The sequence below is a fragment of the Ammodytes marinus genome (genome assembly GCF_949987685.1).
Source record: "Ammodytes marinus genome assembly, chromosome: 2".
Classification (NCBI taxonomy): Eukaryota; Metazoa; Chordata; class Actinopteri; order Uranoscopiformes; family Ammodytidae; genus Ammodytes; species Ammodytes marinus.
The window spans coordinates 8,169,707-8,194,367 of NC_137231.1; the positions used below are offsets into that span (position 1 = coordinate 8,169,707).

The window sequence follows — 24,661 nt, forward strand, 5'->3', positions numbered from 1 at the left end:
TAGAGAAAAATACTTAGGTATTTATGTATCATATTTAACTATCTCTTACTTTCGAGAGATATTCAGAAAATGCTAAAATGTTACCAAAATGTCAGACACACTTAAGATGTGTTCACGCTTCTCAGCTCTTTCTGAGGTTAAGAAAACTAATGCCCACACAGATGTCTGTGTAATACACATCATTGATAGGCCACTGAAATCAATCAGTTGGAGTTGTGACTAAGGAAATGCATTTCATTTAATGGTGAGTTTGAGGGGTGTGGGATGGAATTTTTTTCCACTCCCGACCCCATGTGGGACTGAAATTGGGTATTGACACACAGCCCAGACACATTAAAAGATAGCTGCACTCCTCATCTACAAGTATATTTGATATTCTCCGTGCTCATTCACCGGAAGGAAAACATCTTGATATAAATTTCAAACTGTGTCACTGGCATATTGATGGAATGACATATATTTAGTAGTAAATAAGCCAAACTGTGTGCCTTGAACATGACAAATAAGTTGTACAGCCTTATTGCATTTACTTTCTGGAATATTCATCAAAGGTACATAGCTCCATCTTAATCTTCAAATGAAGTGTGAAAGGCTGCTGTAAAACACATTTTTTAAACTATGGAAACTGGTTGCCTGCATTAATTCAGTGCCTATCTAGTCTGGAGCAGCACTGTGTACTGTGCAGCGGTGCCATCGGTGTTATAAGGTGAACGTCAAAACCAAAGGACGGACCTGATGTCTTAGCGAGTTAAAAAGCGAGTCTATTAACTCCGATTATGGCTTGAACTGTGAGTCATCATTTACATAATGTCCAATTATCTTAATGTTATCTCTGTCAAAGCCTCAGGGCTTTAAGGAATCCCTCAGCCAGTCACACAGAGGAAAGGGATTACTTATTTTTTTTAATATTCCAGTCGCAGTAGGAGCTCTGAACGGAGAAACAAAGCTCCGAGTTCAAAGCCGGTTCACTTTGCGATATGATATCTTATTGAAGAACACAAAAGACTACCATCAAACGGCATTGCCCGGAGACGGAGAACGTCTCCAACTTTTCTTCTGAGAGGAAAAACCTCCTGCCCTCGATTTCTTTGTGGATAAGTAACACTTATCATTTACAGCGATGGAGGGCTCCAACAAATGCTTCTCCTTTTTCCACTAATAAAAAACACTATCAATTAGCAAAACTAAGGGGCTATTGTCAACAATCTTTTAAAATAACTGATTGTAGTTCAATTATTACACTTAAAATAAGTTTTTCTTTTGCTACTTCTGAAGGAAAATTCCAAAAATAAGTTTATTTTATCCTGAAATCAAAGAGTGGAGAACAGTGGAAATCAATACAGTTAGTTTTTTCCTTGATCAAGTCACACAACAGTTTTAGACTTATGTAGACATAATACAATCTGATATATAATAAGAAATAAAATTAGTTGGGTCAGAATACTAATATAGGAAGGCAATACAAGTAATGAGTAATACAAATAATTTGATTGGACCGGTTGATCCAACCGTGAATCCCCAGTTTATCGATATTTGTGATGGAATGTTTGAAAAAGCTGAGTCTTCCTTTGGAAGCGTGCCCTGTTCTTGTTCATGTTTCTAGAAGCCAACCTGATTCAATCAGTCTGATTCTGTTTGGTGAAGGGCTTCTAACGTCTATCATCTGAAACAACATTAGGTCCATGAGACGTTCAATCCCTAATTAAGCAATAAAACATATTCAAGCACACTTGAGTTGCGTCCACTTAAAAAAAACTCCCATTACTGTCAGTTAAAAGCCTGTTACATATGAAAGGCCCAATCACACAGTAAATACCTAATCACATGGAGTACATGATTACAGCCGTCGGATCAGAGCGACTGTCTGACCTATGATTTTAATAAAGAGCTGACATGTGACGTAGTGTCTGGCTCTGGCCCTGACTGCAGATGGCTCATGTAGTAATTAAATATTTTTGTTTTTATCTGAGGACATAGTTAAATTGAGCTGCGTATACTGTCTGTCTTTATAACACTTTCTTGATGGGGGTTTGCCCTGACTCACCACTGGGCGTGGAAGATGCCGTAGAAGGTGGTTCCCCTCCAGTCCTGTCCCGGCAGAGTGAAGACGGCCCTCAGGTTGTTGAAGGAGACGTGGCGCTCTGGGAGGGAGCACTCCAGACGAGCTTTCTGGAAGGTGGTCCACTTCTTCTGCAGGGTCCTTTTACCGCCCAGATCCTCCTGACAAACAGGACGGATCAAGTTCATGTTTCTGTATTTATTATATGTGCATTGCAGATACAAAGACGCAGAAAAAATGGGACTTCATTGTGCAGAAAAGGTTTAAAATGTAAATTGAAGTTTAACATATGTATAAATATACAATGTAGAATAAAGTACAGTAGAATACAATATTTTAATGGGGAGGTGTGTACAAACAGATGTGTATGTACATAGATCTATGAACAAATGTAACTACAAACCGATAGAAACATGTCATGAACAGATGGTAAAGATACAGATATATAAACCGATATACACAGATGGCCACTACTTATCATATTAATGGCTGAGTTGATTACAATATCAATGGTTTAGGATTTATTAAATCCACTCAACAATATGTTCAGCTTGTTGTAACTTTGCCTGGACATCTAGGCTTCTTTGTGCAGAGTTTAGACACTAGAAGGCTGCTCTCACATCCGTCTGCTAAAGGGAGAAAAATGTCCCTACGCTCATGCACCTTCAATCTGAGTTTTAAGACTAGAGTGGACGTGTGGGATGCTGTACTTTAGTACTTTGGAAGCCAGCGGTGGTCTAATACACAACTTACACGAGTGTTCTTGAAACCTTCAGTGCACGTACACTGAGAATCAGTGAAGTAGGAAATGTCTTGTGGCCCGCAGTAGAGCTTCTGAAATATCCTACATTATTCATAGACTCTGGGTTTCCTCACAGAGAAAGAAGGAGCAGATGTTATCCATAAAAAAAGCCCTATCACACACAAATTATTAATCAAAGCAGCGTGTTTTGAAGCATGTCTGGTGAGGGTCTTTAAGTCCCCCCCCCCCCCTAGAAAATGAATGCAGCCAACCCGCGCCATATAAGAGAGATCTTAAACCCTGCTGCTTCACTGGTACACAGCTCTGCTCTCTGCAGCATGATTCCAACCCTTCCTTTGCTGTAATGATGCCGGGGATGTATTTGATCAATTATTTTACAGCAGCTGAAAGTCTTGCAGTGCCTCAACTTGTCCCCTCGCTGCAGTGCACTATGGGTATGTGTGTATCACTGTTGGGTATGGCCCCGCCCACTTTCCTGCTCTGTTGTCATAGCTGCTGCTGCTTATGTTGCATTTAAGTAAAGCTATAGAGCGTAACTTTTTCATTTAAATGAATGTCGGTTACATTCAAGCCGTTGCCAAATGAGTTGACACAAAGTTGATCAAGCCTATCAGCTCCACAAAACTCTCTGTATATTTCTTAGTATGGCAGCTTTAACAAACTGGTGTCGCCCCCCTGACACTGGCACCGGAGTTTAGGAATATTACAAGAAGCCCCAATAAATGTATCAATTGTTGATCATACTGCTACGAAAGAACCTGGACGTACAGCGGGAGGTTTACAATCCATGAGCGATCACCGAAGGCTAACCTCCTGTAGATATGCCAACGTGTTGTTGTAATACGTCAGAATGACTCACGGGGGCGACAGAAGTTACGCATTATAGCTTTAACCTCACCTTCACTTAACAGATGCCAAATATCATCTCAGTGCATATGCTGTACATTATCTGTATCTACATAACAATAAACCTTGTTCCACCACGTGAATTGGCCGACAGAACTGTTGGGAAACCTCTTAAGGCGCATTACGACCCGTGAGATGTATGAAACGCAGGATGACAATGATAATAATAATAATATTCAATTACGCAGGAAACATTGCATTATACTGCATAAATCGATGAGCAGTCACTTTATTAGTAGTCAGCGGTCTCAATACGGGCCCGTCTGCCAGATCGTTTCCCATTCCTATTATCCTCAGTGATTGCAGGGGCCGTTAAAAAGGAATTTAAAAAATGCAAATGCTCATATTACAGCAGTGAGATATAGGCACTGTGGCTCTGCTGCAGTGGTAATAATATCAGCGAGATGAGCTATAGTATTCACTGCTTTGGTACAAATCATGTGCGAGCATCTGGTTGTAATTTCATTGACAGAGCTTTATTGTACATCACGGCGCAGACATTAAAGGCCACTCGCCATAAAAATGTGCATATATTGCACACTTGATGATCGACATGTCCTCAGACTGTTCACAATGTGTTTTTCAATTTTATTTTGCTCAGTATAAAGGTTACTGAGATGATATGGTTGCGTGCGTACATCTAACGTCACACTGAACCTTTTTATTTCCTGTTGACTGAAAAGGTCAATGATGTCATTTCTACAAAATAAAAGCTGCTCACCGAAGCTGCCTCTCCACGCGACAAGATGCCCCCCTTATGTCGGGCTATAATCACTGTGGTATGTCAAACCTAATCAGTTATCCTAACGAGCCCGTTCATTAAGCAAATGCGTTCATCAATTATCAAACCGCTCCATGCCGGTGTAATTGTCCTCGCACATCACTTTGTAACTGAACCGGTGTCGAGCTGAAATTCAGTTTGATCTTGTTCTTTGGGTCAAATTGCATTTTGCTTTGTAAGTGACGCCAAGCTGTGCTATCCAAATGGGATAATTCACCGCACAGTCATAATAGCTGTAAAAACGAACTCAACTTGTTGCCATACAGTATATATAAATACAGTAAACGTACTGTGTATATAAAATACATAAATATATATATAGGCTATATGTCAGCACAAAACTGTTAGCAAGTGCTGTCTGACATTATTCAATGCTCAGAAACAGCTGGCAGAACAGCTGGAGGAAGTAGAAAAACAGCTCTAAATTTTCAAGCCAAGCGTGCATGAAACTTAGATTTTTGCAGTCAAACAAATCTGTCCCCTGGGCACTCCTAAAGAGTCACTTGCAGATCGATTACAGTTGGAATGAGTTTGGGCTTTTTCCTTAGGTTTTGCTCGTTTTAAGATGTCTCCTTTATACACAGGGAGTGATAAAAAAAAGATATTAGTTTTAGGACATTCCTAATTGATCTCTCTACATCATTGAGTGTAGCAGTACCTTGCATACGCGGGCCACCCTGGCCACATTGAGCTCCGTGTCACAGTCCAACTCCAGAGCTCGCTCACTGAAGAAGAAGTAGATCTTGTCATCGTCGCCCTCCTTACTGCCGCTGCTCTCCCTCACCAGGGCCGAACCCACAAAGTCAGGCTCTGCACACACACACAACACACACACACACGCATGCACACACACACACACACACACACACACACACACACACACACACACACACACACACACACACACACACACACACACACACACACACACACACACACACACACACACAACAAAGGGAAGCATCAGAAAATGTTTTTACACGGAATAGTAAAAGACATACATCACACAAAGGAACAAATGAGACAGTCTCATCCTGCAGGTACATTTTGGGATTGAATCACACACCACACACGCACGCACGTACGCACGCACACACACACACACAAACGCACGCACGCACGCACACACACGCACACACACACAGACATAGAGACACACAAGGCTGACACGACACCTTCCATCTTATTCCTTGCACTCTCTTTTCACCCCTCCGTCTGTCTATGTTCTATCATCACTCTCTCTCTCTCTCCTTCGCACTCGTCTCTCCTCCAGTCATTCTCTCCTAGTTCTTCCCCAGCGCGCTCTATTAGCGGCCCATTTTGTGTTCCTCACTTTCTCCAATCTTTTTCTCACATTCTCCCTTACATGCAGTCCTCATTATAGGGTTGTGAATGATATGTTTTATTTGAAAGGACAGACACAGACATTTTTTTTCCGGGGGCTTTATATTCGACCATTTTTATGCACCAGTATTTCTTCTTAAATCACAGCGAGAATACAGCGGTTCCCCTCCCCCCCATGATTAATAAACAGTCACCTCGGTTCCAAACCTGAGCCTCCCTCATCTGTATGTCCCTCCTCCCTCCCTCCCTCCCCCTCTATCTTTTCATCACCAGTCGTCCTAATGTGTGCTCTCTCATCACCCCATTTTCTGGCCGTGACTTCATCCTCTTGTCTCCCCATCATTTCTCTCCAAGTGGCTCACACTCCTTTCCCCAAAGATAACCATCCCTCGCTTTTTAGCCGATCAGTCCTGTGCTTCATTTCCTGCCACTCATTTCTCAGTCTCTTGTTCTTTTGCATGCTCCTGCCTCTTATTAATATTATTTGTTTCAACTTTTTTTTTTATATATAGAAAAACTCCGAAACCAGCGTTATCATCCTCCGATGAGATTTACTTGATCAGAAATACATATTTAATATCTCATCGTAATGGAAAATCCTTTTCACTCAAACTGGTGCCGAATATTTTTTGTTTAATTAACTATGAATATATCTTTTTCCATGACTTTTGACTTTCTTCGGAATATAATTTTTGGACACAACTCCACGATACAAGTTCACAATTGACAATTTGCTATAACCTTGCCCAACACACTGAATTATTTAAGCAATGGTAGTTCGGAGCCTTAAAGCCTTTTTGCTGGGATTAACCTGACTAACCCTTAACCTGTGTGTTATTTTTCCCAAACTATTTCTTTTTCTAAAAAAATCCAAATGAAATCAGCAGTAGATAACATTTCAATACTTGAAATATTTAGGCTTCTATTAGCTGATTAGCTAATCTGCAATATAAGAACAATCCCTCAGTCTTATTACTTCCAAGCTACACATTCTACAGGACAGCATATAGCTAACTTCGAGAGATGTGGCCAAAAATTGTAGAAGAATTTTTTTATAAATCTCTCCTTCCCTTTCCCTCCCTTCCCCTGTTTCTCTCTGTCAGTTGGCAGGTTTTACCACTCCTTTTTGTCTCTGTCAGGTCCACTGTTTGACTCACCATTGAGCCAGGCTGGCAGGTATTCACTCTTCATGCTGTAGTGCTGTTGGCCCAGGTTCCTCAGAATGACTGGCTCTGTACCCAGGAAGTTGTTGAGCGTGGCCGAGTACAGCTCCTTATCTGTAGCAAACAAAATGCAAGCTTTGGTTCAGCTCTTGTTTTTTTTTCAAGACACAATTGTGCCGGCTTACAATGGCAGAAGGTCAGCGGTTCAGCGGGTAGACACACGAAAAAAGAAAAAAGAAAAGGAAAGCAGAATGGGTTCACTGCCCATAGGCTGAGTGAAGATGTTTATACTGAAGTGAATGCAGCATGCAAAGTTAAATTGGCCTTCTGGACTCTCAGGGCAATCGAGTGGCTGCAAAAACAGATGGGAAACGCTGCAGGAGCTGGTTGTTGAGATTTGATAGGACATTTTTATGCTTCTGCTGGAGCCTGTTAAAACATGCATCTGTTCACAACTTCAGCTGACTTAAGTGTTTGCTGTTGATGCGAATGTTGAAAGATTTCCAACTAAGGACTAATCATGCATTTTTTTTTAATTAAAATCATCTGTTAATGATCATTACTCCCGTCCGGACACACTTTTACATTTAACATTTTTAAACTTATAATAATGTAGTATTGTGTGTATGCGGAGTGAAAGAAAACCTGCATGCATTGACACAGAGCTGAGTAGTGCGTGCTCACACTTACCAACTATCAGACCGGTATGCCCCTTGGCAGGGTCGTATGGGCATTTGCCTTTCCCATCTTCCAGGGGTGAAGAGATGAGGGCGAAGTGGTCGGCATTCTACAGGCACAAGCACGCAAGCAGACACACACACACACACACACACACACAACACACACATACACACAATGAGTTACACACAGGTGACCGCTTCAAGCTCTGTCTGTCCATTTATAGGGCCCCATCCCTCCTTCCTCTTGCCATTTTGCATCAGTGTCATAAATGCACACGCACACTAGCATTCACACGTACAGCCAACACAGCGTGAGATACTCTTGCTGCATTGCTTTTGATTTTATTTTTATTCTGTGTCACGCTGGCCTCAGCTTGAGGTCAGAATGGCAGACATCTCGAGTTAACACCTGTCAGAACTGGCTCGCAATAACTCGCTGTGGGAAAAAAACACATTCATACACAGACACACACACACACAGACACACACACACACACACACACAAACACACACACCGCACGCACACTTACCACGTAGGTGCATTTGGGCTGGAAGGCGTAGGTGCCACAGGTGTAGAGGTGTGTGTGGTTGTAGCTCTGAAGGAAACGGATGTAGTTGAAGCACTCGGTCTGTAAGAGGAGAGAAGGGGAAATTGTTAAAGGGCTGTTGTCCGTCTTAAAGGTGCAATCAGTGCTGGTTTGTCCTTTTTCAAGGTGAGTCGGCGGCCTGGCCCACAATGAAGGGCCTGGCTTTGGTCACACATTGTATGAGAGTTAATCTGACTTAATAATGAAAAGAAGAATAACAAGAAAACACACTGACAGACCGAGGAGATTTTAATTAGTTTTTAATCCCTTTCAATTGACAATTTCTACATTCAGACACTGCTGTCATATTGTCACATACTGTTCTTATTTCTCCTTTGCTAGGCTTAATTTAGTATTCCAATAGGTGTCAATCACAGTTTTTATTTCTCTTTATGCAAGGTTTAATTGCATTTTATACATTTTTTATTTTTTATTTCTTATGTCTATTATAATTTAATTTTACAATAAGTTTGTATTCCTCCTTGTTTTACATTTAATTGAATTTGTACAATTTTCCAGTTGTACAGTTTTTCTTTCTCTTCTCGCAAATTTTAATTTAAATTATTTATGTTTTGCACTGTTTTAACTTGAAAGGGGTGTGTGTGTGTGTGTGTGTGTGTGGGGAGGGGGGGGTCAGAATTTCCAATATTCAATAATCTATCTATCTATCTATCTATCTATCTATCTATCTATCTATCTATCTATCTATCTATCTATCTATCTATCTATCTATCTATCTATCTATCTATCTATCTATCTATCTATCTATCTATCTATCTATCTATCTATCTATCTATCTATCTATCTATCTATCTATCTATCTATCCTATCATTTCAATGGCACATCTTTTAAATCCTTTTAATACAAATGGGTGAGATCAGTTGGCCCCTCGTATAGACTGAAAATATATTTTTTCTTTCGGCTGTGCCATTCTCTTTTCATTTCTTTTCTTGAGCGGACTAACCTTGAAGAATGTTTGCAGCCTAAACAGAACTTCAGTTTACTCTTGTTTACATCACTGAATATACCATAGGAGGATGCAACCGCGTTATAGCATAAAACTGAAAACGAAAAAGCAACATTGTTTCAACTCAAATGATATGTGTGTGTAATTAACAGTATAATATTCGTAGCACTTTGTGGGAAGTGGCCCTTAATGTCTGCACTGTGATGAACAATAAAGCTCTTTGAATTGAATTGGAAACAGATGCTCCCTCATGCTGCTGGAGGAGTGAATAATTCAGAGCATCCAGTCCATGTTGCCATTGCAGCAGCATAAACAATATCTGGATCTCACTGGCTGTAAAATAAAATAAAAAAATAATAAAAAAATATGGAATACGATTTTCTCTTTTTTTTATTCCATTTTACAGCTCCCACTATCAGTGAGGATAATCAGGATGAGCTGTGTCTGGCAGACGGGCCTCTTTGGATCCCACGAGTAGGCCTATATACGACATTACGTAAAAAGACCAATCATTAAATATAACGACAGGCCTTGCAAACACCATGTGGCTATTCTTTGCACAGTGAGTCGATGCCTGTCATATGTATGGCCATATGTAAGCATTCACAGCTATTATGGCCGTTGGACTAAAAGGAGCCGTGCAGAACAAATGTACTTCGGCTATTATTTTACACCAAATTGTGCGCACAACTCTCCTGATTGCGAGCAAAGAGAGGAACCATAAAATTATTTTCAGAAGGTGAATTTGAAAGACTCATTAAGTTTGTAATCACAATGTGAAGACGCTGGAGGATTTTTTTTGAAAAGTAATTTAAAACTAATTAGACTAAACTATTTTCCCAACATGTTTTTTTTAAAGTAGTATTGATCCTCCAGCACTCCAGTGAACTTTTACCCCCTTTGGTGTGCGTGTTGCTATAAAATATCAAACAATATGCAGCCAAAGCAGAGTGGAGCTGGGGCCAATTTACCCTCTCTGTGTCTAAACGCACCACAACTGATGGTTAGAACTATGGGATCATAAGCATGGACTACGAATGGTGATGAATGCTGAATTACAAAGAGTTTCTACCCTGTTTAATATCAGCATGAAATCATTATTATCAGTTCTTCTTTTTGATCTGATTGAAGAATGCTTCAAATGCATTCATTAAAGCGATAGTTCCTTGCTCAGATTTAGATGGGAAGATTGATAGCCTTCTCTTATCTGTTGGAAAAAGCCTGCAGCTGGTTATCTTAACCTAGCATCAAGGCTGGCAACAGAGGGACGGTCACATCCCAGCACCTCTAGAGAGCACTAATTAACACGTTTTGTTACGTTAAATCCATTAAAGAAAAATACGTTTTACAGGGGTAACTTCCTCAACTCATTCTGGCACTAGCAAAACAATGAGCTATTAGCAAAAGGCTAGTGCTAATTGTGATATTAAGTCTTCTGGACAATACCTATTTTTCAATGTTTTTTCTAATTGTTGGTATTACTGAACTGACAAGCCTTTAGCATCCGTCTTCATCCAAGCAGGACAAATACACTTCCTGAATCAAAGTACCTCAAAAAAAAAATACCTAAATAGTTGCTGATCCGCACCCTGCCTAGGAGAAGCAGTTTATACTCTGGGCTAATGGAATGACTGGAAAGTTTCCAGTTTGAAACCCTGAGACTGACAAAATGTAATTGAGCAAAGTGAAATGGGTGGGTGGATGGGGCTTTCATTAACCACTGTGTTATATAAAAACCTATACTGCCATGGTACCCCTTAAGCAAGGCTAGGGAAAACCCGAACACAACTGAGCTGAAAAAAAAAATCCATGTTACCTGGTTGTTCTTCCCCTTGGCAACGCACTCTCTCTTCTTATCCTGCGGAGCCGGCCAGTCGATCTGCAGAACAAAGACAGAGCAAGTTGTTGTGTGGGCAAAATCGGCATCTCCAGGGAATTATACTGTCTGATGCATTTGGCCCATAGGTTACACATTCAGCAAGTAGGTCGGTAGATCATTCTCATTCTTTGCCCTAGAGTCTAGACCATAAAAAATAATAATAATACATGCTGTAAATAGATGGCTAACTGACACCATCTCCAATAGGGTGCACTTAGAGACACACATGTCACACTTCCCAATTGTTTCCATTTTGCAACAGCTTTTTAATCGACTGTAAAGTCTCTGGGGTTACTATGGCAACAACGGGTCACAAAAATAGAACATTTTACAGGTATAGTTTAGGTACTGAACAGTTTACATTTTTCTGTTGCTGCAGTTAAAACTACAACAGGAACACAATGAGCCCTAATGAGATAAAGTGATGGGTTTTTGATCCAAAAAGGGGACTAACGTGGTTGGGGAAAGATTGGGACGCACCCCAAACTAAAGACCCAGGGAAATCCTTTGAAATAGTCCACAGACCTATTGGCCCAGTAGGTGCAAGGGGGGAAAAAGCACTGCCGTATAGAGACCCAGGTTCAGTCCCAGGCAGGGGTTGCCTCTGAGTTGGCACCATTAAACAAACTGCCGGTGGTGGGTCGGAAACTTAGAGGTCTTTGCTGCAGCAGAATTTCCAAAACGCTTAATACCATTGTTTAAACTTTCAGAAACATCAAAGGGAGACTGACAAGAGAGTGCGTGCACTTCTGCCCTCCGAACGGTACAATTCTGCTGAGACATGCATGAAGCAGAGTAGGAAGCAGCAGATAGGAAAAGGAAATGTGCACATTGTCCCTCACATCACGTCCTGTACTCCCTTCCAGACAATGCTTTTTGGTGCTATTCACAGTAGCTGCTTTTTTTTTTAATGACTGCGTGACACATGGCTGAACTTTGCTCCTTGGACAGAGGGTCCACAATATGAACTGTGTTTACTAAGAAGGTTTCCACCCCATTAGGAAATAATTACACCGTTCAATGAAGGCAGAGGGCTGCTACTGCAAATTCACAATGGAACCCTGATTTACTAGACTGGATTAAAAACCAACAGAGGTCCAACCATTGATTATTGCCATAGTTAGACTGGTGCTTTACAAACGACACTGACAGTAATGACTTTTTATACATTATAATAATAATGGCCTTGAATGGAATAAAATACATTAATATGTCTCCCGTTTAATTTCCCATAGAATTCATGTGGGACAGTTGTAATGGTTAGGATTTAAAGAGTGAATTAATCATTGAGATCGGTGGCTGTGAAATATAACCTGAAGGGGTCTGTAACGCGCTATAGATTTTTAAAGAAAGTGATAAACAGTTTATTGTTCATTTTAATTTGTTTCCAAGGGATTGTCATTAGTCACTGGCCACCCTTCATTTGCTCCGCGCAAATCAGGTATTTTACAAAACATATTAGGTAGACGTAAGTTGACAGGTAGCAGCAGCTGTCATTGGTAATTACAAATGGCCTACAATGACGCATGGCACTAATTACAAGCAACAGGCTTATAAAGTACTTCAACTCTCTTCAAGTGTTTTGCTGACTATTAAGAAAAAAATAAAGTAAGTTTGGGCTGATAAGTACTGTATCTTCCATCGTTAGTTAACCTGTGACATTGAAAGAGGAAAACATGTATTTTGGTGAGACACCATAAGTGCTACTAAATGGCCACTTGGTTTAAGCATATTTAAAAGGCGCACGCTGATGTCTAGATGTTTGGTCTCTTACGTGCCAAAAGCAGCGTATGCTTTTATCTATTAGCTAATTGATTAGAAAAAAAAAAATCAAATGAAGACTGGTTCTGAAGTAGCTTTAAGTGCTGGTTGAAATAGTGTGTAGGCTATTGCGCTGATGTTTTTTTTTTGAGGAAGGGTAGATATTCAGGTGAAACATTTTGTACTCCTTAAAACGCTGGAGTGGTGCACTACTGTTGCATGTACATAGCCCAAATTGTATCAGTAGTGTTTTATGACAAGAACATACATAAGTAATGTAGACGGGAGTACTTCAGACAGGAATGGGAGCTGCATGTCTTGGGAAAAAAAAAAAAAAAAAAAAAATTCAAACTGCTGAGAAAAACATCCCTAGAAAGTATTCAGTGAGGAAAGACAGACATGAAAGTAATGAAGAAGGACAGAGGCAAAGTGAAGGGGAGAGAGAGAGAGAGAGATAGAGGGCTGTGCAGATGGTGACAGAGGGGATGGACTATTTTCCCTGGTCCTAGTTCAGTTATTTTTCCGTGTTGGCTTGCTTCCCTCTACATTGCACGCTTGGGGCGAACAACAGGTGGTCTTATCATTACGGTAAGACTCATAGCCCCCTCTCTCAAACAGCTTGTGTCTGTGTTGTGTGTGACAGTGCGTCTGTGTATGTGTGTGTGTGCATCTAATAACTGCTCATTACGACGGTATATCAGATAACAATCCGTTTACTGCTCCAGGCTTCTCACTACACCTTTATTGGACTGCCGTAATTGTATTGATTCCGATATGGACCAATTATCGAGGAAGCAATGCAAAACCAGACTGGGTCTCTGAAGCATTTATAGAGTTTATAGTATTTATAGAGCGCTCTTAACAAACAGGTTTGCCCCCGAGTACTTCACAAGATACACAAATTAAAACAAGGACAATAAAAGGAAGCAATTGAATAGGTACATCATCAAACTCTGGGAAACCGGGCAAAAGCCTGTGCTAATGTGTGTGTGTGTGTGTGTGTGTGTGTGTGTGTGTGTGTGTGTGTGTGTGTGTGTGTGTGTGTGTGTGTGTGGTGTGTGTGAGAGAGAGAACTAGTGCCTGAGTACTCCCACACATTCACAGTTGATTTGTTTGTTGGAGCCAATAGCCACACACATTACAGTTTTATTTGGCAGCTCATGCTTTTTAAAGTTGAAGGCTTTTGGCAACAAATAACATAAAAAGAAACTTGCGAATAAAGTAAAACCTTTGCAAAATGTCAGAGAACCTCATAATGCAAAATAGCCTCTGCCTACAACACCTGATAATGTCAAAACCTCTTTCCAGATAAGCAAGAAAGCATTATATTATAAGAAGTGTAATCTTATTTGTCATTCAGAAGCTGTTACTACTTCACACAATAAACAATAATATATAAATAATTAATATCGTTAGTTCAAAATGGATTTAAAAAATTAAGTTTATACCTTTCCTTTTACTTTCTTTTTTAAGCTTTTATTTTTGTGTGAGGACAGCTAGCGACTGACAACACTAACGGCTACACCCAGTAAACATTAGTCTTTTACCTAGCTACCTTACTAAAGAACTATAAAAGTATTAAACTACACCAGCCGATACACGTAATATAAATCATCCATATTCAGGCTACATAATGGTGTAGTATCGCTGTATAAACTCTCATGACAATAGCTAGCACTTTTTATGGTAAGCTAATGTTGACAAAGTAAGATAGCTTCCAGGAAGTTCACATAAACTAACCCGTCCCCTGTTTTAATCTAAGAAAACAATGGAAATAAGCAATTTTTATTTTTATTCATATTCCATTTTAATTTTGCTAACAATATTACATTTATTAAATTTTTGTTTTGTATGATAATGTTTTGCTACAATTAGTGTTTTATTGGCCTAACGGCCCTACATGGTTTGACATGGGTAGGCCTATGTTTTTAATTGGTGTGTGGTTTTTGGTTTACACTTTCAAATAACAATGCATTAAACTCAGAATAGACACAAGTGTCACAGCTTTGTTTTTGCTTTGGAAAAGTTGACGCACTGGATTGCTCTTAGCTAACGGTGGCAATTAATATATTTTATGATATTTTCTGACCCTGAAGGAGGACACTTGAACACATTTGAGAAGTTATAAAATTGCTTGACAAGTTGGTCCATTATTAGAATCTACAAGGCCTGTAGATTTAATAAAAGAAGTCCAGTCCAGACCAATAAAATACCAGACAACTAGTATGACTCAGTTGGCTTTATTATGCTGCTGTTTGGTCCTTTGATTATCTGCCAGAATTTGCTCGTGTGTGTTCTCCAATGTCCTTGAGTCCAAAAAAGAGCCCAAAACATAATAAAACAAGGTCACTCTGCAAATTGATAGGCAGCGAAATAATTGTGGCAGACCCATACATTTTGAATCATTTTGTCTTTGTTTTCCTGCTTGTCCAGGCTGAACAGATGTAGTTGCCTATTTATAAGCTTTTCCACAACAATTCTGACAACAATATAATTCATACAACATAATATAATTGAATTTGATGTGGTTCAATCAAGTATTTGTAATGCGTGTCTATCTGTGCAGTGCTTAGTAACCAGGCGGTGTGGGAGGAGATGGCGCTCTCTGTACCTGACCTGTCTGTCATAAGAGTCTGTGTCATTAAATCTTATGTTATCTTTTAATTTCTTGCATTTTGTCTACAAATACCTTTTTAAAGTGGCAATGACAGCTCCTTCCCTCTTTAATAAAGAACTTTTGTCAATATCAAACCCCTTAAGTGTCCCAAAACAAAGCCTTTAAAACGTGTGCATGTGTGTGTGTGTGTGTGTGTGTGTGTGTGTTTACCTGTGGCCGTAGCTGTTTGCTAATGTCGTTGGGGTCCAGAGCGAACAACACCTCGCGCGCTCCCACGTACAGCACCCTCTCCTGGTCGGACAGAGTCAGCATGCTGTAGTTGAACACTCCCTGGACGCTGAACCTCGCCATGCTGTCCAACACATCTGGAGAGAGACACAAACACACAGGTGCATCATTACAACACTGATGACGGGCCTACATACAGTAGCTGCAGTTGATAGCTGTCCCTTTTAACCGATCTGTTGACGAATCAAACGCGAGGAGAACATTTCACACTTGCCTTGCGGAAAGTTGTTGATGTCTCAGTTTATATCTAAATTGTCGAGCATCACCCGCTCCACCACCTATATAACTTAATGTCATCTGTGCGTGATACATCTCACCCACGTCATTGCCTCTCATTAGGATCTGGATTGTTACACTTTCAGGTGCTATATACCCTACAGTCAGACCCTCCTTTGTTCGTGCAATGTGAAAGATGGCGCTCAAAGTTCCAAACCCATTTATAACTGACACACTTCGTTGGTTCTTTTTTTAAGCTCACTGAAAGTTTTAGCATGCTTTGGTTGTCTGTCCTGCAACTTTTATTCTTTTGGTTTCAGTCTCACAGCTGTCATCAGTTCTCTGAGAAAACCCACTATGCACCATCCTATACCAGGTACACATGGCTTAAAGACAAAGTGAGCAGCTAGCTGGTTAAAACTGATCTCCGGCTATTAGCTTGTGGTGTTCTGCAGTTACTCAGGCAATGGACTTGCAGCTGCGCTCTTATTCATCTTAAGTGGATTCCATTTGACCCCATTCACACCCTCTGCTATGTCCTCCACTAACAGAGTGAAGTACCACGGCACATTAACAATAATCTTCAATGTACAGTATACACACACTGACAAACAGCAGTCAAGGGCAGTACAAGTAACAACATATTAACACATCATAAGCATTCATCATAAAGGCTATTAAAACGCTCTCGAGGTATAGGTAAAAGCACGTCAGGTCGTATACTGAGTTGGCTGAAACTACCCAGAGTATCTAGCTTCGAGATCTGTTGTAAATGATTCAGGCAGGATGGAACGCTGCGCTGAAAGCTTCCCAAGCTCTGTATTTACTTTAAGAACCCGCAGCAGAAGCCCAGTCATCAGGGCAGGGTCTGATACGTTCCAGATCTGCATGTCAGAAGTGAGATAAGGTGCTCGTCTATTTAGAAAAGGCTGTGCAAATAAACAAGGAGCACTGACGCTCTCGCCGTATAACCAGCCCCCTTGTTTTGATAACTACCGCAGTGTACCATTACAGCACAGCCAGCAGTTATGAATCCAACAGCACAGGGGAATATGGAGCCAAGAAAAAGATGTAGAATATTGATGAGCACACAGATGATGGCCCCATAACCTGCCACTGATGGAAATGGATCTGCAGAATGCTTTTTTTTTTATCTATAAAAGAAAAACCAAAGTGCTTCAATCAGCTGCTCCTTTAATGGGAGTTATAAAAAAAGTGAGTTTGTTTCTCAGCCAGATGCCTAGAGCTTTGTGTTCACACACTTGTTCAATATAAATTCCATTAAGACCAGTCTTGTTCAAATTGAGCAAATTGGCCTAATCTTGTTTTGAGGAGAGAAAAAACACCTTAATTGTGTTTTGCCTCAATTCAACACGACTTCAAGATTGTTTTATTCAGCACTACAGCAATGAAAAGACTCCTTCAATAGACAAGAGTAGCTTCGCTTATGCCAGACAGAGTATGCATATACAACAACACAGGGATTTAGAGTTGCACCCAGTAGCATTAGAGCAAATGGAAAATAGGATCTGTTTGACAACGTGGACAGAATGCAGAGCTTAACATTGCTTAGATATGCACGCACTAATCAAGGGAGTGACTCTGCAGGTGTGATTAGGCCATTCATTGTCTGGGCTGCACAACCAGATGCAAATCACATTTTAATGCAAGGTCTAAATGAGACCTTTTTACACTGATTAGGCTATCGCTCAGTGTATTAAGGGAATATTTAGCCCCCCCCCTTGCAAGCCAACTTATTGATATTTCAACATCAAATCGGTCTAATGTTGAGAGTGATTTATATCAGGCAGGCCTGTCGAGTTTGTTTAAGGATTGCCCATATGTTTTGGGCTTGTTTATCGTTTGTCTGCTGGCAGACCGACACAAACAATCTCAGAAGGATTATGAGAAAATTACAAAATGTTCTCCCAACGGTCTCATCTGCAGAGTTTGAAAAAAACCAGAGCCCACTTTTTATTTTTTTCATCACAATTGAAAAAAGATGCACCCGCTGTTTGGCTGCACGCAATCAGGCACACACACACACACACACACACACACACACACACACACACACACACACACACACACACACACACACACACACACACACACACACACACACACACACACACACACACACACACACACATATATAGACAAACAACTAGTGGTGCAGCAGAGCAGATGAGAAAGCAAGACAGGGACAGGAGCAATGAGAGGAGAGGATGGTGTTTAGTTTTCATTATCCACACTCTTGTTGCTGGTAGTGTCACCTTGTTCTCCCTCTCCTCCTCCTCCTCCTCCTCCTCCTCTCTCACTTTATCTGGGCTGACAGAATGTGTGCCAAACGCCGGGGCGAACGACAGCCCCGCGCCGCATGTAATGCAATCGCATCAATTGAATAAGAATATTCCTCTTCCTCTGTTTTCTATGGCATGAATATTGTTCTCTTCTTTCCACGTTCGTCTCCCCCCAGACTGAAAATAGCAGCTGAGACTTCCGGTTTGAGCATGCAGTGAGCAGACGTACGAGAAGTGGCTCCCGAATTACTTTTTATTTTCTACCTCATTTTTCGAGCATAAAGTTTGGCGAGTCTTGGTTTGATTCGGTGTACTTCAAGAAATAACTTTGCACGACTAAATGAGTCCAAGGAGACACGGCCGAGGGCAAAAAACTGCCGAAATGGACGAAGATGCTACAAGTGAAGACAACATGGACGCACAAGCTAGCCCACGCTCGAGGTTACCTGCTGATCTTGCTCAGCTCCACTCGGTGCTTCTTTCCGACCTCGCACAGTCAATGGACTCCCTCCTGAAAAAAGCACTAGGCGAGGCACTGGCACCAATCTCGGCATCCCTTGAGCGGGTAAAGTCGTCTCTTGATTCCCACGAGGAACGCATTCATGACATGGAAGAAGGGCTAAACAACCACAGCGACAGGTTCGAGGCTATCGAAACAACATGCGCCGCACTTGTAGCTGACAACGAGAGGCTGAAAAACAAAGTGGAGGACTTAGAAAATCGCTCCCGTAGGTCCAATCTGCGAGTTGTCGGCATCCCTGAGAATCTGGAGGGGCCGGACACAGTTAAGTTCATGGCTGAGTTTTTCGAGGAAGTCTTGGGAAAAGAATTCTTCCCGCATCCCGTCATTCTCTCCCGCGCGCATCGAGTGGGACCCAAGCTGACCGCGGACTCCGGCCCCAGCCCCAAACGGCCGAGGATATTCCTCGTTCTCTTCCACTCCTTCCAAAACAAACACCGCATAATAACGAGGAAACGAGAGCAGCTGTTCTTCAGGGGACACAAGGTATTTTTCCATGAGGATGTCAGCGCGGAACTCGGCAAGAAACAAGCTGCCTTTAAAGAAGTGAAATCCCTCCTGTACAAGAAGAGCGTCAGGTTCGCTCTCATCTATCCCGCCCGGCTCCGCGTCCTGCACGACGGACAGACGCTGTTCTTCGAGACACCGGAGAAGGCCAGGGAATTCTACGATCTTCACTGGGGAGAGTAAACGATGCTGAAGCATAAACAATCCATGCAAAGGTGAAATTAAGCCTAGCTTTCGGCTGAGACACTTTGATTATTTGGGACTGTTTGCTATATGGCTTGGTTAATATTTACTGTATGGGAAAAAAAAAAAAAAAAAAGTTCAACTAAGCTACATGCCTACTGACACGATTATATTTAAGTTAATGTGGTCTAATGTGGTTCATACTCGTTTATGGTACAATAACAATGCTGGGGCCTCTGTGATTTAAATATATAACAGTTATGTTTTATTCTCTAGCATGGCACAGTTATGTTTTAGTTGGTGTGGCTATCACACATAACTTTGCATATGGCCATTTTACAGACTATGGTCAATTTTAGTAGGGTAAAATAAGTTACATCATCGGTCCTGAAAAGGCTGAATTCATTTTATTTTAACAAGGCCAGCCACTCTGATTTATTTGAAATAGTTTTTCTAGTCCAATCGTGCTCTTTGTAATCGTACAGTGAGCACTGGTGATCCAGATGCAAACCGGGGATATATTGTATTATTTTCCATTTTATTTATTTTATCTAGTTGGTCCCTCTTTTATTTTTTCCCAAGGTGAGCCGAATAGATAATTGTATATAGGTAGAACATACATCATTTAATGAGAGGGGAGCCACCCTCAGGTTAGGATAGGAGTTATAGACAACGCTGGATGTCTTGGAAGTCTTTCATCTGGGAATTCCTGCGGTTTTCTTCGTTTGGGGAAGAAGATCTAGGTTTGGGGTGTTCAATGGGGTTTTTGTTTTTGTTTTCCAACTTAAGTTTCATGAAAACTGGGGAACATTTTATTTATATGGCAACACTTTATCTTCTAAGGATGCACACAGCTATGGTAAAACTTATTTATCATTGATACTTTTTTTTTTCTTTTTTTCTTTTTTACTTCTACACAACTGGACATCACTTATGACCATACATGTACTTATACACCATGTGGTTCGAGCTAATCATACCCATTTTGGATGTCTGCTATGATAAATAATGCAGGGGGTACAAGCCCAATAGGGGGAGCTGCAGTTAGGTTTGTGTCCTGGAATGTTAAGGGGATGAATGGTCCTGTGAAACGGTCTAGGATTTTTTCTCATCTTAAACAATTGAAAACTGATGTTTTGTTTCTACAAGAGACACATTTACGGTTAGAAGACCACACCAGACTTCGTAAAGCATGGGTTAATCATATCTTCCATTCTAAATTTAATAACAGATCAAGAGGGGTGGCAATTTTGATTAATAAACGAACTCAATTCTCACTAACTGCTATAATTGCTGACCCCAATGGTCGATATGTCATTGTCTCGGGCCTCCTATTTCAAACACCTGTTCTTTTGGTAAACGTGTACGCCCCTAATTGGGACGATGCTGAATTTGCCAATAAGCTTCTGTCATCCCTCCCTAATTTAGATACACATAGATTAATCCTTGCAGGAGATTTGAATTGTACAATTGACCCATTGCTCGATAAATCTAGCCCTAAATCTGCCTCACCATCTGTAATGTCAAGGGTCTTCTCAGATTTTATGAGGCAAAATGGCTGTGTAGACCCATGGAGGTTTCAAAATCCAACCTCCAAACAATTTTCTTTCTTTTCTCATGTCCACCACTCTTTCTCAAGGATAGATTACTTTTTTATAGATAGCTCTTTCATCCCTGCAGTGGAATCTGTTGAATATTTGGCCATCATCATTTCAGATCATGCACCACTCATCTTAGACCTTTCTTTTACTTTGAACGTTAGAGAGCAATCCTTCTGGAGACTTAACTCCTTGCTGCTTTCAAATGAGAAATTTTGCAAACATGTGACTACTAATATAGATACTTTTCTGGAAGTAAACAAGAAGGAAGGTATATCATATTCCCTACTATGGGAAACTCTAAAAGCTTACTTAAGAGGACAAATTATCTCCTATGTAGCGCATGCCAATAAGGAACGGCGTAAACAAATACAAGACTTGACGGATTTAATTTTTAATTTAGACCGCAGCTACTCTGAAAGCCCCTCCCCAGAATTATATAAAGAACGGATAGCTTTACAGTCTAAACTCAATCTTCTATCCACCAACCAGGCTGAGTACTTGTTACTGCGGACCCGGAGCACTTATTATGAGTACGGAGAAAAAGCTAGTCGATTGCTGGCTCACCAGCTGAAACGCCAGGCTGCGTCACGGCTCATACCCCAAGTGAGAGATCAGGATCAGAATATAGTCACCAACCCAAAGGAAATTAATAATACTTTTGCAACATTTTACTCTACACTTTACACCTCTGAATTCCCATCAGATACTACAAATATGAACCGTTTCTTAGATAATTTGGATATACATACTATTGAGCCTGGAGATAGGGAAGGGTTAGACCGACCTCTTACACAGTCAGAGATCACTACAGCCATCGGGGACGTGCGAACTGGTAAATCTCCAGGACCCGACGGTTACCCCCCTGAATTTTTTAAGAAATTTAAAGATAAACTTGCACCCATTATGCTAGAAGTATTTAACGAATCTTTGAGAAAGGGTTCTTTGCCCCCAACCCTCACACAAGCTACGATTACACTACTCCTCAAAAAGGACAAGGACCCTACTAAGTGTGGCTCTTACCGTCCTATCTCCCTCCTAAATGTTGATATAAAAATTTTAGCTAAGGTGATGGCACATCGTTTAGAATCCGTTCTCCCTAAAGTAATCTCTGAGGACCAGACGGGCTTTATAAAGGGTCGCCACTCTTTTTCAAATATTCGCCGACTTGCTAATGTGATCTACTCCCCCGGTCCTTCCTTGACTGCAGAAGCTGTTATCTCTCTAGATGCGGAGAAGGCCTTTGATCGGGTGGAGTGGAAATACTTATTCGCCGTATTGCAAAGGTTTGGGTTTGGTGACATATTTCTGGCATGGATCCGTCTGCTTTATTCGTCCCCACAAGCATGTATTCAAACTAATCAATCTCATTCCAAATTTTTCCCCCTGTCACGTGGGACACGTCAAGGATGTCCGTTATCCCCGCTCCTGTTTGCAGTGGCAATTGAACCTCTTTCGATTGCATTGAGGTCATCGTTGTTGTTACGGGGGGTGGGCCGTGGGAATGAGGAACATCGCGTCTCTCTGTATGCAGACGATCTCTTGATCTATGTAAGCAATCCAGAAGCTAGCGCCCCTGTAATCGTATCACTATTGAACAATTTTGGGTCTTTTTCTGGCTACAAACTTAATTATCAGAAAAGCGAATGCTTCCCCATTAATGAGTTGGCAATGCAAATTAAACAAGAGTCATTCCCCTTCCACTTAACACATTCTGGATTCAAATATCTTGGAATAAACATCACACGTTCCTTCACCTCTCTTCTTGGAGCTAATTTTACACCCCTAAATAATCAAATGAAATCTGACTTTCAAAGGTGGAGCAGTCTACCTCTGACTATTGCAGGGAGGGTACAATCGGTGAAGATGAACATACTCCCAAAGTATTTGTATTTGTTCCAATGCCTACCGTTGTTCCTGACGAAATCATTTTTTCAGTCAGTTAACACATCCATTACCTCCTTCATCTGGAATAATAAAGTCCCAAGAGTTAATAAAGGCTTACTTCAGCGGGGACGCAATGTGGGGGGACTAGCTCTCCCCAGTTTTATTCACTACTATTGGGCAGCCAATTTGCAGAAAATTTTATTCTGGCTCCATGTGCCAGATGCAGATTGGTGTACACTTGAAGCACATTCTTGCCACTCGTCATCCCTCCCTGCATTGGTGTACTCCTCCCTGCCCACAAAGTGGTCCAGGTTTACCTCCAATCCTGTAGTACTGTCCACCCTTAGAATCTGGGCACAGTTCCGAAATCATTATAAATTCACTTCTCCCTCCCCTTTAAGTCCTATTTGTAAGAATCATTTATTTCCAGCCTCCTCTCTCGACTTAACATTTACTCAGTGGGGAAGGAAGCAGCTTTCCTGTTTTAAAAGCTTGTACTGTAAAGAAGGGTTCGATAGTTTTGAAAATATATGCCAGAAATATGATTTATCACGCAGTAATTTTTTTAGGTATCTCCAAATACGCCACTGTGTCAAAACGCTGTTTCCCTCTTTCCCTGTCCTCCCTACTGAGGCAGCATGGGAAGAAATGACCCTCCTCTGTCCAAAAAAAGGACTGATATCATTGTTATATTCGCAACTAATGTCTCTAGAAAACCATGACCTTTCAAAAATTAAGATCAGATGGGAGGGTGAGTTGATGATTGAGTTGTTGGACAAACACTGGGAGGATGCTTTACAAAGGATTAACTCATCCTCATCATGTGCACGCTTGGGGCTCATTCAGTTTAAAGTAGTGCATAGGGCTCACTTCAGTAGGGCTAGGTTAGCAGATATATATCCAGGAACAGACGGCAGCTGTATTAGATGCTCCCTCTCCCCAGCTGATTTAACACACACGTTTTGGTTGTGTCCCCGTTTAAATCAATATTGGTCATCTGTTTTTCAAACTTTATCTGAAGCCATGAAAATTAAAATTAAGCCCTGCCCGTTGATTGCAATATTCGGTATTCCAAGCGAGAGTTTAACCTTAACCCGGAATCAATCGGACATTATTGCTTTTACATCACTTCTTGCCCGTCGAAGAATCTTATTGGTCTGGACTTCCCCTGCTCCCCCAGCAGTGGCCGCATGGTTACAGGATGTTTTATTTTTTCTTAAACTAGAAAAAGTTAAATTCACGGTGAAAGGCTCAGTCCAAAAATTTTATGTAAAATGGCAACCTTTTGTAACATATTTTGAGAATCTTAAAGTAATGCCTGAATAATGAGACACTTTTATATTTTCCCATCTATTATCTGTTTCCTTTGTTTATTTTTTTGTATGTATTTTTATTCAAATCAATGATCATCTACCCTGATGGGGTGGGAACTGATTAGCCTGACTGACAATTGTGAAAACGTGAGTTTAAAACCTTGTAAACCATTTGTGTAGATATGTTGACATGCGGATGTGTGCTTGTTTTCAGTGTGTAGACCCTTAAATGTTTTTGAAGAAATGTGTACCAAACAGAGTGGGAAAAAAAGCTTCCCAGAATGTTGTCAATATGGGGGTGGGTGGGGGGTGGGAAGGGTGGGATATTTTTGTTGGGA

At 40.9% G+C, this 24,661-nt stretch overlaps 1 protein-coding gene across 2 annotated transcripts in view; it reads right to left on the reverse strand.

Moving 5' to 3' along the window:
- sema4c (sema domain, immunoglobulin domain (Ig), transmembrane domain (TM) and short cytoplasmic domain, (semaphorin) 4C) overlaps nucleotides 1–24,661 on the reverse strand; it is a 101,970-nt gene that overhangs the window by 15,708 nt on the left and 61,601 nt on the right. For both annotated transcript variants that reach the window (XM_080050851.1, XM_080050852.1), the window contains exons 4-10: nucleotides 15,719–15,873; nucleotides 11,068–11,130; nucleotides 8,227–8,325; nucleotides 7,707–7,803; nucleotides 7,011–7,130; nucleotides 5,168–5,319; nucleotides 2,045–2,220 (exon numbers count right to left, since the gene is read on the reverse strand). In XM_080050851.1, the coding sequence (XP_079906977.1) occupies nucleotides 2,045–2,220; nucleotides 5,168–5,319; nucleotides 7,011–7,130; nucleotides 7,707–7,803; nucleotides 8,227–8,325; nucleotides 11,068–11,130; nucleotides 15,719–15,873 (862 nt within the window). The remainder of the gene's footprint in view (nucleotides 1–2,044; nucleotides 2,221–5,167; nucleotides 5,320–7,010; nucleotides 7,131–7,706; nucleotides 7,804–8,226; nucleotides 8,326–11,067; nucleotides 11,131–15,718; nucleotides 15,874–24,661) is intronic.